The sequence below is a fragment of the Pelecanus crispus genome, chromosome Z (assembly GCF_030463565.1).
Source record: "Pelecanus crispus isolate bPelCri1 chromosome Z, bPelCri1.pri, whole genome shotgun sequence".
NCBI lineage: Eukaryota > Metazoa > Chordata > Aves > Pelecaniformes > Pelecanidae > Pelecanus > Pelecanus crispus.
The window spans coordinates 22,291,651-22,307,024 of record NC_134676.1 but is presented as its reverse complement, the minus strand read 5'-3'; the positions used below and the strand labels follow the sequence as shown (position 1 = coordinate 22,307,024).

At 40.0% G+C, this 15,374-nt stretch overlaps 1 protein-coding gene across 5 annotated transcripts in view; it reads left to right on the top strand.

Annotated features, from left to right (window-relative positions):
• PDE4D (phosphodiesterase 4D) overlaps positions 1-15,374 on the top strand; it is a 424,494-nt gene that overhangs the window by 316,052 nt on the left and 93,068 nt on the right. For all 5 annotated transcript variants that reach the window (XM_075727013.1, XM_075727014.1, XM_075727015.1 and 2 more), the window contains exon 5: positions 764-813. In XM_075727013.1, coding sequence (XP_075583128.1) covers positions 764-813 — 50 coding nt within the window. The remainder of the gene's footprint in view (positions 1-763; positions 814-15,374) is intronic.

The window sequence follows — 15,374 nt, the reverse complement described above, 5'->3', positions numbered from 1 at the left end:
ATCTCCAATCGTGTTACAGCGTCACAGTTAACATTAACGTTAGTTACACTGGCAAATTTTGTAGTGGAGTCATTTCCCTCACCCAAAATGTGCGTCTCTAGAACTCAGAAGTAATTAGCATTCCAAAGACAGCTGCCTACCATTGCATATGCAGTGCCACTAAAAGATATTTCCAGCCCCCTGCTTGGAATATGCAGACCCTATGTGGCTCCTGCTTGCAGTCATCCAGACATCCCTAGGCAGCTGTGCCAGTCCAGTAACTTCTAGCTCTCTTCAATGGGCAAAGCAGTCCACTGAGCTGTTTGCCCTAAAGATTATTGTGAAAGGTATACGCAAAATAATGTGTGAAATGTATATGCAAAATAAGAGAGTGAAAAATAATTTTTAAAAAAAGTATTTTGGGTCAGAGAAGGTGGGAAGTGCATGCCATGTTAGAATGATGATAACTATGTGTATAAATCAAACTTCAAGCTAGGTATAAGTTCTGGGTATGATTATGTAGGTTTTTAATGAACTTGTAAATTCCTAAAATATTCCCCTCTTGGAGTTACCAAACTGCAGAGACATTTCAGTGTCAGTTGTGAACTCCCTTCTACACTAGAAAGAAATACCTGTTCTAACTGAACTTTTTCTTTGGCAATGCCAGAGTATTACAGTCCCAGATAATCTCCCAAGGAAATGTATTTTCTATTCTATTGTTCAAGGATTCAGTCATCTGTGAGTTTATCAGGCTTATACCTTTCTTCTCTTTCCTTGTAAACAGACGATCACCAATGTGTAACCAACCATCTATTAACAAAGCAACTATAACAGGTAAGAAGAATTAATATGACTAAAATTCCTCTGTGAAACCATCATGCGTTTCTAAACTTAATATTGTTTTATAAAAATGTTTCACTGAAAACTGCATTTTATAATAATAACCTAATATTGTTTCATATGCTTATATCTGTTTTATTAAAGAGGATTTGAGTCATGTGGTGACTCAAATTGGTGACTTTCAGTGTTGTATCATGTTAGCTTTCTGATTTCTGTCTTACTGTTTTAAGTTCTTTCCCAAATTTTTTTTTCCTTACATACCAGCGTGTATCATGATTACCTTCATTAGTAACTTTTTGCAGTGAAATGTACTAGAAAGAACTGGTATGAGGAATGCACTGATCTTTCACTTGGGACATGGAGTTCTGTAGCTGTACCGAGGCAAAGTCTTCACACTATAAGCCCCTAGGCAATGAGGAGAAATTTTCAAAACTGACTCTTCTGATTTAGGACAGTAAATTCTATTTCTATAACATTTGTAGATGCATAAGAGAAAAATAATTCCTTTGTAAAAGAGACTATTATTTCTAAAGAAACACTAACTTGAAAACAGAACAGGCATTGTAAGTTATGTGAACACTTTTGAAAATTTTAGCCTGCGGCACTTTTGATTATTATTATGGAAACTTGGTCTTGGACATCTTTATGGGAACTCACTTTATTTGACCTCATATTTTTTACATTATGTTAATCTATGTGTTCTTACACTGTGTAATTTTCCAGGTAGTTACATTCTCTATCGTGTGTTGGCAGAGTGAAAGAGCATTTGCTTTGCTGCTTGAAAGCATACAGACACTTACTAAACTGACAATTTATCATTTAAACCAAAAACTTAATGTTTCCAGACTGTTCAAAATAGTTCTTGTCTTTTTAATTGTATAACAGATTTGTATCTCAAGAAAGAAATGGTACTTCAGCTCTTTTGAGGATAAGCGTGTCTGTCATGTTCAATAGTTTCTGTGTTTAGGCTCTGGATTGTGTTAACATTGTTAGTTTTTTTCATTTATCCTCACACAATATCCATATTTACCTCCAAAACACCCAATCTTGGCAGTTCTGTACAATTTTATTCTCCTAGGAACTGATCATGTAATCTGAGCATTTGTGTGTAGGGCTTATTGGGGAACAGGGGGTTAAATCTTTAAATCTATTCTATAAAAGAAAAGCATCCTTAGTTAAGAATGTTCTGCAATCATGCTTAAATTCATGGTAATTAAATAAGTAGGAAAGGGAGACAGATAAATGCTTAGATCAATTGTAACCATAATCCTTTGTTAATGTATTCCCTTAAGAGGTAGTTTTGGGCGTTGGTTTCAAATTAGTCTCCATGAGACACTTCAGTTATTGATAGATGTTACACCTATTTTTAACTGTGGGATTTGTCTCATACAATGCAGTCATCCAGAATTCTGTTATCTTAACTGAGATAGAGACACTGGAAAATAGGGCTTGCTCTTTGGTTCCAAGGGACTAACTTTAGAAAGCCTGTAACACAGTAAAATCCCTGACAGTAAAAGAAAATGTGATACCCAGAAGAGAGGATATGCATGCATATGAACACACAGCAAGCCTAACTTACGTGCTTTCCCACAGTCGTTTGCCTGAGGTCAGCTTCTTTTCTCCAGCAGGAGAAGCTGCTCAGACAGCGAACCCAAGACACACTGCTGGAAGATGCTGTTGCTCTTTTTAAATTCCCCCTGATCTGAAGGTTTCCATTCAGTTAATCCTCAGAGTGCACTCTACATGTCAGAAACACTAAATGAGCTGAAGTTTAAATGCTTAGAAGGATGGTGGTGCAGTCAGTGCTGCAATTAGCCTAGAAAATGCTTCTGAGCCAAGAAATTTAAAGGAAGCAAGAGAAAGCAAAGAATAGTAAGGATAATTTAACCTAATTTACTTTAATCTGATTTCTCAGAGATGCTGCTGGAATTACTGTGCCCAAATTGTGCATTGAACTGGGTGAGCTGGGGCCTGTGTCCATTGGGTATGAGTGGCTAAAAGACTTTAATGATACAGGAAAGATATTAAGCCACTATAAAGCATGAAAATCACTACAATTCATTTTGATTGTTGAATGGAGATTGAAGCTGGATACTATTTTGCCTGAATGGGTTTGCCCATTCTTAGTCATAGACTGGTTTTGATATTTCCATAGCAACAAATTTCATGGCATAAGTGCAGAAGTATGCATAGGTGCTTTCTTTGGGGCATACAAAATCCTAGTAAAACATGCTGCACTGCAGCACTATGCCAAGAAAGAAGATATATTACAAACACTTTTCTTGCTCTTCACAGAATGATCAAAAAGCTTTTCAGATGCTACTAAGCTTTTTGAATTCTTCTGAGGAATGTTTGAAATGTAGCTTGTGCAAATCCTTCCTGCTGAGAAATCCTCCTGGTCATGCTATTCTCAGAGTTCGTGTCATGGAGTATCCAGAACAATACATCAGACAGGTAGAGCCCCATAAAATCATCCAGATGGCTCAGCTAGCAATTTCAGTGAGAACTGATCACCAGTGTAAAAAACTAGGTGAGTGGAAGGCACAGTGTCACTAAACTATGTCAATGCTAAATCAGAAACAGACACTTAATATGGAGAGTTTATGTTGCTAAGCTTCCTGGAAGAAGTGTCTTTAGGAAGACTCTAACTGAGGAAAGGGACAATCACAGAAAACAAAAGTGCAGCAGAAGAGAACTACTGCAGAAGATACGGGGAAAATGACAAGGGAAAGGTAAGAAGGGATTTGGTAAAGCCAAGTGACTAAAATAGCAAGAGCAAAACTCTCCCATTTACTATTTTAAGAATTCACCCTGAGGCATAAATGTGGGAGAAAATGCATTAGCAAAAAAGGTAAGAAACTGTGGAATTGAAGTGGAAGTGAAGCAGTGCAGGAATCAAATGTCCAAATTCTTAGAAGCAACAGCAACCATGGTGGCCTTAAAATTTGCAGTGGTTTTTCAATGTAAATATGTAGAAGCTGGTGATCAAACCATGGTCTGTTCTATTCAGTATATCCACATGAATCCCCCTCAGAACCTGTGCTGAAAGAAGCTAATAAACATCAACAGCATACTTGATCTTCGGTATCAGCCATGTATGCTATAGCATGCTGAGTGCTCCCTTTGCAGACAAATTAGGGAGTAGGAGGTGGGAGCTTTTTATGTAACAACAGACTTCTTAGATGGCACTTTTCTTACTTACTTTAGACATCTAGGATGTAGACATCGATTTTATCAAGGCTCTTTAGAGTGCCCTTGTAGTCAGTGTGAATAAGCAGACACGCAAACTGACTTATGTTAGATGTCTTCTTTAAAGGGAGATGGATTTCTCCCTAAAAGTGCCATTTCTCTCCCAAGACTGAGAAGCCTGGGATAACTCCCTGTTTGCTGTACAGTGCTTCCATGCATGGTGTTCTGTGCTTCAACCAGAAGAGGGGTTCCTCTCACTGAGTCACATTTTCCAGGCAGTGATATAAATGGTGTTTCATTTCAAGTTGATAGTAATTCTCTTAATGCAACCAGTGAATAACATTTCATTTTCAAAAAAATGAAACTAGCTGTGACTCAAGGATTGAGCTTGCAAGGTTTAATTTTTAACTGATAAAAAAGTGAGCAAGCATTAGCTATCTTTTGATTACTACAGTTCTAATATCTGCACATCTAAATCAGAATAATTTGAATTAGGAAGGAACCATATAAGGTCTTTCTTGATATGTGTCAGATTTAAAACAGATAGGAGATCTCAACTTCTCTGTCCACTAATGACAATTTGCAAACTTGGTCTGACAGCTGCTTTTATGTGCAAAGATTCTGCGTGCAGAAGGAGTAAGTTTGTCCAAAAGAATGAGTTTCTGAGCCTCCAAATACTATCACAACTACTGATTAACTAGCAAGTCTTAGTTAACCTGGAATCACAGGCACGGGGTCTGATTCATATATACACACACATTTATTAGATAGACATAATACCTAATTTATAGCAATAGCTTTAAAGTGGATTTAAATGTAGATTACCTAAGTGGCCCTTTATATTACAAATGCAGTGCCAAAGAACCTGTAAGTAAACACTTGTGTATGTAACAAAAAAGTAATTTAATTTAATCATAAAATAAATAGTAATTGCACTTTTTAGAAGTTATTTACACTTTATAATTTTGCTTCAAAAACTAATGCAAACCTATTTCATCAGATAGAGGAAAATATATGGAATTTTTCAATAATAAGCTACATTGCATTTATTAAAATGTAGGGAGCATTTGGCTTAGTGTCAGGAAAACTCCCTCAGATTTTGTCATGTATACAAAAAATATGGCAATAGAGAAATAAACTATTTGCAAAGATTATGAGGTTATAAATCTAACTAAATTAATTTGCTACTCCATGCTTTCATTGCTTCTTATTGGACTTGAGTTACGCTCTTTACATGCATGGCTCTGCATCTTAAATCCAGCAGAAATCAGTATCCTGCTAATTAAAATGAATTTTCTTGCATGTTTTTCATGGACTTTGTCCAACATGTTTCATGATTTGTTTTGATTAGCTTCAGGTTTCCCAATTAAATTTATGGTAGTGAAATGGGATCTACCAGTCTTTTGCTAGAGATTTTATTACACTGAAAGTATAATCAATCATTATTTAATAATTAAATAGTAATTAATTAATATAAGAGTAGCCTCTTGTCTTTCAGTATGATACACGTAAACAAATACCACTATGGTAAGCTAAATATCTATATTCATACAGACTAAACTTCTAAATACAAGCAGCTGGATATAACAAGAAAAAACAAAGGTTACAGATGAAAATCAGTAGGTCACATCTTGTGGCATTGGGAATAATGGATTATTTTGAGTTTGTATATCTCTATGTAAGTGTATCTCTCACTCATGCCAGTTCTGTAACGGAAAGATTTTATTGAATAACAGGATGGAATTAAGATAGAATAAATTCCTGTTCAATAAGAAGTAACATTCTTGATATGCTTTAAACTGTTCAAAAGTCCAGAAGGCAAAGTGTTACATGCCCTGCTGACTATTCCAGGGCCTGACTGGACTGTACGGTATATCACTGCATAGAGACATCCTCAATAATCCAAATGCCTTTTATTCTTTCCTGTGTCTGGGATTCTGCCAGAGCACAGCAGGGGATAAAGTAAACATGAGAACACAAGTGGACAAAAAAAAAGCAAAAATGCATGCCTTATGGAGGTTAATTCATGCAGTAGTGGGGTAATTGCCACTAGCTTAGGAGTGTGTATATGGGATTGAGGGGATCCTAATGTCTATGAAAACAGAAGCTTAAAAATAAAGAATATTTCAGTTTTTAACAGAAGCAAACTCATAATACACTATCAGTGTCACATTTTAAAATGCTAAATACCTTAGATTTCATACTCAGATTTAGGCAGATACACAAAACATGCCCTATTCAAGACATAATTGCAGGATACGTATCACTGCTCTAGATTTAGTCAGCAGGATTATATTTATTATGAGACCTTCCCACTCTTACTTAATTGCCCACTGAATGTATTTTTATCTTATTACAGAGAAGTATTGCTATGGTAAACTGCACTGCCAAACTTTTGGCAGTGGCGTGGTAAAATGTTCTGAAATCCTCACTCAAGTTTATTGAGTAAAGGGTGCTTTCCTGAAGCACTGGAGAAACCCGACACCCTGGTTTTAAAGGGGGATGTTTTTGATAAAATGGCTTTTGTTCTTTGTGCAGTATGTTGAATGATATGTAAATGTTCTGTTCTTTGTATTTTTGCTTATACCCATACACCTATGGATATTTTGAATCTATTTAACTCACCTCTAATAATTACTTCAATGTCAGAGTAAATACCACGATACTTAGGTTTTCAAGTATGAATGTGATTTGTAGCATTTTTACATCTTTCAGTCTGTGGCAAATGCCATCTGTTATTTGAGAAATTAGCAGATGTGTATCTGCGGACTTGTGGCAGGTTAACAGTATACATCGCCAGCGACTGAATTCAAGCATTACAAGTGCTTTATACGCACAAAAGTCACTGGCACACACATGCCGGTCCACCTCAGTTTACTTCCTAGGGCAATATGTTCAATACTCACATTTAGGACCAGAATTCTTACTAAGAGTCAGTTAAATGTATCCTTTTAACTTCTGTGAATGCTTTTGAAATTCCCCCTTTATGTGAACGATTTGAAGACGGCCATATTCATTACAACTGTTTTCTCAAATAGACCAAAATAAATAGCACATTGTGTTGTTTGGTGTGTATTTTATGCTATGTGAAGAGTAGTGGAACAAGAGAGAGGAACTGACAAACTACGAAAGGTTATATACCTATATTAAGCTGTTCGTATTAATGAAGTCCTGAAAATGTGGGTTTTGGAATATACCCATAGCACATATGCATGTAAGGGCTATTTGTCACTGTCGGTCAGATAAATAAGTATTTATCATTTTGTTGTTTCTATCCAACTCAACTCCTGCCTTTAAAAACAAAAGGCCTCTTACAAACTCACATCCCAGGCCTAATGTTCTATTTTATATTAAATTGAAGTACGTGACACAAAAACCATTGTAGAATTCAGACTAGAGTTATTGATCCTGGTTTCTTGCATGGCTATTCAGTTAATTATCATCTGTGCAACCCTGTTGCTCTTTCATGTCTATACCATCCTTTCAGAACTTATCCATCCTCTATAAAGAAGTAACTTCTTTCTAAAAAAAAATAAATATTGCTGGTGTTATGTAGACCTCTGAATAGCACAGACCAATGTGAAAGGACAACTCTTCAGTTGCGGCTTTCTCTTGCTGCTGGTACTTCAGGCAGCCTTTAAGCATCCACAGTGGCACCAAATTTTGAAACTCAATAGGCAATTTGAAACTACAGAGAAAAATGCTAAGGAAAAGGAAAAGACATTTTTTGTCAGAAAAAATACATTTTATCATAACTTAAAACAATTAACACTGGTCTGTAATCCACTGTCTGGATTAATCAATCTAAATTTGGTATTAATACATAAAATAACAATGCAGTTAGCAGAAGATCAGCAGTCCTTCATATAAGATAGAGTTTCAAAAGGCTTTGTGCATTTTTCGTTAAGCTGTTGTTATATGAAATTGAATTTTATTTGTGGTCTGCCTCCTTGCTCAGTTTTAGAGTTAACATAAGGTACTGATCTCAGGGCTTTACATACTGAAAGGACAGCAGAAACAGATGTTTGAGATGGACAGAAGATTAAAAACTAAATGACTGGTCTACATGGTATAGAGTGCCTTCTTGAACAGGTTTATTTTGAAGGGTGGCAATATTGCAGTAAAATATAAGATACATCTGAACCTAAAAAGTACTCCATTCTATTGCCTTTTTACACAAGACCCAAATTCACATTTATGTCATAAACTCTACTATGAATGTGTGTGTGTGAAGCTTCAGTTTGAGAAAAGAAAGCGTACTTTCACACGTTTGGGGTGATGCATTATGGACCAGCATTTTTTTTCTTGTTGTGCAATTAATTTTGTGTGGCAGTGTGTGCAGAAGGGCACACAGGGAGGGCAGCCTTCGGAAAACGGGCTGTTTTCTTCTGGGAGCCAGAGGGAGGTAGTCTCCTGTTGAAACAAAATGGTTTCCGTCCACCACAACTGCAAAGCTGTGACTGAAACCCAGACAGAAGTGATAAAACCTTCCTGTGTGGACACCTACACCCAGACTGACCCCCCCAATAACTGAAAGAGCTGCCCAGACCCAAAGCTGTATGGAACTACAGAGCCTGGAAGTCCCCGTAGGGTCCAAAGGCAGAGGCGCATGTCATGGGTGCAAGTGTGCCCAGCTGGAGGAACTCCTCAAGCAAGTGGCCATGTTACAAAAGGAGCTTAACAGACAGCACGGTATCTGGGCATCTGAGCAAGGGATTGATGTGTGGTATTGTGCACTGCCACAAGCTGAGCAACAGCCCTGCCTTCAGGCTTTGCAAAGGGAAGGTAAGCTTGCTTCCAACCCTGAGGTGACAAACTCAACAAGCTCATGAGACAAAGGAGACTGGATTCTTGTCTCTGCTTAGGGCAGGAGGAAGAATCTTCCCCTTCTCCCTGAAGTGCCCCTGCGTAACAGGTACGACGCCCTGGGGCTGGAGAACGAAGGGAGAGTTCAATACCAAAGGAAGACCAACTCTGCAAAGTTGGTCCTGTCATCCACGCACATTAGAACCAGTACCACCAGAAAAGTGCATAGGGTGTTAGTAATTGGAGACTCCTTGCTGGGAGGCTCCAAAGCGCCCTTTTGTCACCCAGACAATATCTCTAGAGAAGCTGCTGCCTACCGGGACCTCACATCCGTGATGTCATGGAGAGGCTGCCAAGCCTGGTAAAGCCTGCAGACTACCACCCGTTCCTGCTATTCCAAGTAGGATTGAATGATGCTGCAATGAGGTGACTCAGAAATATCAAAAGAGACTTTATGTCCCTTGGAACAATGTTAAAGGGATTGGGAGCACAGGTGGTGGTCTCCTCTGACCTCCCAGTCAGAGAGGGATTTGAGAAAAAGAGGAGAAATTGAACAGGTGAATGGCTGGCTGCATAGGTGGTGCCATGCTCAAGGTCTCAGCTTCTACAATCCTGGGCATACCTTTGAGAAACCAGGCCTGTTGACAGCTGACAGGGCTCAGCTGACCAAGTGTGAGCAAGAGTGTCCTGGGCAATAAGCTGGCTGGACTTACAAACAGAGCTTTAAACTAGATTTAGAGGGGGAAGGGGATGAAGTTCTAAGCACTCAAGAAGAGCCAGGGGCTGCTGAGGCATTAGGAAGCAACAGGGAAACCCCTGTGAACTGCCTCAAGGGAATTAGGGTGAACTCCTCTAAAAAGGGGAGGTGGCCGATAGCCCAGCTGAAGTGCCCCTATACCAATGCACACAGCATGGTAAACAAACAGGAGGAGCTGGCAGCCGCTGCCCAGATGGAAAACTATGAGCTGACTGCTGTCACAGAAACTTGGTAGGATGAATCACCCAATTGGAGTGCTGTGATTGACAGCTACAAAGTATGAGAAGGGACAGGCAAGGAAGGAGAGGTGGCGGAGTTGCCCTGTGCATCAAAAATGGGATTGATTGCACAGAGCTATCTTTGAACGACAGCAAGGCACAGGTCGACAGCTTATGGATGAATATTAGAGACCAAGCCAACAAAGGAAACTTTGTGGTTCATGTCTACTATAGGCCACCTGATCAAGAACAGGTTGATGAAGACTTCTTTCTTCAACTGTAGGAAGCATCACACTCACAGGCCCTGATCCTGATAGGGGACTTCAACCACTCAGCCATCTGCTGGAAAAGCGGCACAGGGAACTGCAAGCAGTCCTGGAAACTACTGGAGTGCATTGAGGACAACTTCCTAGTACAGATGATGGACAGCCTGACCAGAGGAGAGGCACTGCTGGACCTGTTGCTCACTAATGTGGAAGAATTTATCAGAGAGGTCAAGATCAGAGGTAGCCTGGGCTGCAGCGATCATGCCCTGGCAGAATTCTCACTCCTGCGAGCTACAGGATGAGTAAAAAGTAGAGTCAGGACCCTAAACCTCAGAGACGCAAGCTTTTGGCTGTTAGGGTGCTAGTGCCTGAGATCCCTTGGGAAACTGCCCTCAGAGGCAAAGGAGCAAATGCGAGCTGGGAGATATTTAAAGACATTTTTCTTAGGGTGCAAGAGCTTTCAATCCTGATTGCAAGAAGTCAGGCAGGGGAGGCAGGTGTCCAGCTTGGCTAAGTCAAGACCTCCTAGCCAAACTGAAACACAAAAAACAAAATGCATAGGCAGTGGAGGAAGGGATATACATCCTGGGGAGATTACAGGGATATGGCCCGAGAGTGCAGAGAGAGGATCAGGAAAGCCAAGGCACAGCTGGAGCTGAACTTGGCTAGGGACATGAAAAATAACAAGAAGGGTTTCTTCAGGTACATAGGACAACAAAGGAAGAGGAAACAAACTGTATCCCCCCATGATGAGCAAAACGGGAGACCTGGCTACAACCAACATGGAGGAGGCTGAGGTACTCAACAACTTTTTTGCCTTTGTCTTCACCGGCAAGTGCTGTAGCCACACCACCCAATTCACAGAATCCAAAGGCAGGGACTGGGAGAATGAAGTACTGCCCACCACAGGAGAAGATCAGGTTTGAGACCATCTAAGGAACCCGAAGGTGCACAAGTCCATGGGACCTGATGAGATGCATCTGGGGGCCCTGAGGGAACTGGCAGATGAAGTTGCTAAGCCACTACCCATCATATTTGAGAAGTTGTGGCAGACTGGTGAAGTTCCCAGTGACTGGAAAAGGGGAAACATAACCCCCATTTTTAAAAAGGGAAAAAAGGAAGACCTGGGGTACTACAGGCCAGCCAGCCTCACCTCTGTGCCTGGCAAGGACATGGAGCAGATCCTCCTGGAAACTATACTAAGACACATGGAGAACAGAGAGGTGATTGGTGACAGCCAACATGGCTTCACTAAGGGCAAATCATGCCTGACAAATCTGGTGGCCTTCTACGATGGTGTTACAGCATTGGTGGATAAGGGAAGAGCAACTGATGTCATCATGATTAGATATTAGGAAGAAATTCTTTACTGTGAGCGTGGTGAGGCACTGGAACAGATTGCCCAGAGAGGCTGTGGATGCCCCTCCCTGGAAGTGTTCAAGGCCAGGCTGGATGGGGCTTTGCGCAACCTCGTCTAATGGAAGGTGTCCCTGCCCATGACAGGGGTGCGTTGGAACTAGATGACCTTTAAAGGTCCCTTCCAACCCAAACCATTCTATGACTCTATGATTCTATGAATTCAGATAGCAAATAAAAAGAAACAGATTTATATTGTGCAATCCAGAGCAAATACGAGTTTAGCTTCCAGTGAAATCTCTCCAGCTAGTCCATGTAGTTCAGTAACCAATTAGTAATGCAGATGTCCTTTGATAGTCCTTTAGATAGTTTCAGCTATTCTGTTTGCAAAACAAGCTCACAATACTAAAGGATTAACAGTCACCAGCTTCACTGGAATTGAACCAAACCCCCGTTTCTACTGTACAAAGTACTTTAAAGAGGCTTCTGTATTGTTTTTTAAATGATCAATAATATTTGCATAAATAAAACAGATTTGGAAAACAGCAATATTTACATCAGCTTCTCTTTTCAGTTAATCATTAAAGGCCTTATCTAGGTCATGATAGCTAAAAGGAGAGTTATCTCATTTACAGGCTTCTTATCCACAATAAAAACAAAATCATATTGCTTTCTGAGATACAGGGCACAAATTACATTCAGACTAAAATTCATTCATATGTCTCCTGCCCATAGTAAACAATCTATGCAGTGAAGAGGCAGGGAACAGGAGAGAGAGGCATCTGCTCCCCACCCAGTCATTCACTGTCACTTTATCACCTTCGAGGGTGAACTAGCAGCTTCTTTCCTTGCACATACAGAGTTTGTGGGCATTTGATATTCATAAATGGAGGCCATATTTGCTTATATTCTATGAAAAACTGCCTCTCTCTGTCACAGTTTGTGCAGCACTGTCATGTGCTATAATGAAAAAAAAAAAAAACAAACCCTGCCTGAAATAGGTCATTTGAAAAGACAACTATTAAATTGTATTTCCCTTTTAAAGGGAATAGTATTTGTGTCCCTTCAGCCCCCTTCCTTGATTTAGGGAAAAAGTTGTTATTGACAGGATACATCTGTGAAGACTTACTGAATGCTTTCTCCATCTTGATTTGTAGACCTTTAATTAATGTTGCAAAACTTTTCTAACTGAATGAGAGATTCCAAATGAAATCTTTATCTAGTGCTCCTTTATGTTCGGTGGGTGTGTTAAACAGTGATTAACTTTCTTGAGGCAGAACAGCAGGAAGGGGATTTACGTGGTTTTGGACAACAGAAGCTGTTCATGTATCATCTCACATTCAAGGAAATGAAAAAAACCAGCATACAAAATAGAATACTCTCTACATTTGATTACTGCACAGTACCATAGAAAAATCTGAAAAATTCAGGTTTTCTATACAGTGAAAGTATGAGAAGCCTAAGAGTTTTTAGGATCACCTAAGATGTCTAAACAATGACTTGCCCTGACTATACTAATTGCAAAATGGTGGTTTACATTATGTCATTTAAAATGCTAATTAACATGTATTATGAAAAGATGCATTTTCTTCAGCATTATGTGTACCTTTTGTTTTGCACTTCAACACTGATACCTGATAGTCAAATGTGTAAGCTTTCATAAAACAGCAAGTTACTTAAACAGAGAAGTACAATCATAGTTTAAAACGTGCCTGGCAAGAATGTCCATGTAGCTGAAACTAACCATCCAAATCACCAATTAGAAAATACCTATAGTTGTTTTGCAATGTGTAGACAACTTGGCCCTTGTGTATGATTTTTAACAGTCTGTTTTGGTGGAAACCTGAGGTGTGGTTATCAAAGTGCATAGAGACTAAAGGCAGCATAGGACTGACCTCTGCTTGTAAGCTTCAGTGAGCACTTCAGGTTACTTTTCCTTAGGACTGCAGTGTAGTACCCCCTTGATTTTGAAATAGACTTACACATTTTGGAGTTAGAATAACGATCAGTTTAAAAAGAGAACATGAGAGGCATTATCAATCTCCAGATCAATAATCTGATACGGAACCCAACATAGATCTTTGCTTCTTACCTGTGAATTGGTCTCATATTTTGCTGCACCAGTAAAAGTTCCTATATCACCACTTCACCCAAACTGTCCATTTTACTAGAAAGACAGACAGGATGACAAGTTTGTGTGCTTCCTCTTCTCCTTTCAGCCCAGCTGTGTCACTTACGGTCACTGGTAGCTGAGAACTGTACATCACCCCAGGCTGCATTTACCGTATTGATAACAAGAGCAGAACAACTGACAAGAGTAGAAGGTGGTTTGGTTTGTAGGACTGAGGTGAGAAGAATCAGAAAGAAAAATAGGACTCTTGTCTATGTCATTTTTCTCATTCCTATTACAAATGCAGCCTGTTGACTGACGAATAGAGGAAATAAAACTGTGCAGATGGGGCTTCTAGTATGACCATTGGATGCAGTCTGAGTGCACCATCATTTCACACTTCATCCAGCTTCTGACAGCTCTGATCAGTGATACATTATCTTCTGTCCCACTGAAAAGATAGATTTGACAGGAGATCTCTTCTCCATTAGCAGGTTACCAAGAAACTGGTTCACGAAAGCCTATTCACTTTCCTGAGTATCCATTTAAAAAGTAAGGGCTACATTGAGATTGCCCATTGAAGTGCCTAAGTTCTGCTTTTATTACATGCAGGCTCCCGAGTATGGAGCCTGAACAAAGCAGTGAATCAGAGCAGCTAGCAGCCAGGGTCAGACAATCCTGGAGACAAGCAAGAATAACAGCTTTTCTTTGGTGGACTAGGAAGTTCTGCAGGTCTCTCCACATAGTCTTTTGTTTGTGCTCAGATAAAACAAATAAATTACCCTAAGAGTAGTGCTCACAGTTTAGGACCTGCCCCTGCACAACATCTTCTCCAGGAGTGACCTCACCACCAGACAACAGGGACAACCTCCCTCTTGCTCATTCTCTGTCTGACTTCATGCATCTTGCATTTCATTTTGCAAAGTGACTCATCGTCAGCTGGAAGGAGTAATTCAAGGTCTGGCGGCAGGAAAATTGACTCGTGCCTACTGCGCTTTCTCAGGAACTGGGATCAAAAAATTCAAGAATTAGAAATGCCTAAAACACAAGCTTCTGCTCTCAGGCTGGGAGTTCTAGCACTTTCATGCAAAAAGACCTTTTTTTCCTGTGTTAGGCGACTCACCTCGGAAGACCTTTGGTGGTGGGAACTGGGAAGTATGGAAGTAACTGGTCAGCATGGAAGGAACTGGTCAGCATGGAAGGAACTGGTGGGCACACCTTAGTCACCTATTCAGACATGCCCCTGTGTTTCATGCTTCCAGCTCTCTGGTTCAGTATATCAAATCCCTCTGAACGGCCACAGGCTTTCTTTACAGTCAGGGGAGGCAGGCAGGTATCTCAGGCAATCCGAGTGCTCTGTGGAGGACCTAACCCCCTCAAGTGCCTAGGCAAGACCTTAAGAGTCATCCAATAGACTTTACTTTGGTGTCACTATTTATAAAAGCGACACCAGCAGTGAGCAGCCTAACATAGTCCCAAATATTGCAAGGTATTTCCTAGCAGAAACCTGCCAGGGAAGAGTTGCAACACAGAATTTACCAGACTTGCTTCTGGGACTTTGGGGGAAATGACAGAAGGCACTAAAAGAGCCAGTAGCTCTTACTAGAGTGATTTCACTTGAAATGTTAAAAGCACTGGGGTATGAGTTCTTTAAAATTTCCTAATCAAATCCAAGCCATAGTACTCATGCAAGTTTGCACAGCTCTATGACTCTTGCTTTCTGTTAACAGAATTGGAAAAATTTGGGGTTTTTTATCATAGTCCTTAATCAGCTCACAGTTAAGAAGATTCCGCTTCATCTTGTGTAGGAGCAGGCATTTTTGTACCAGGAATCTCTTGGTTTTATCCCCATT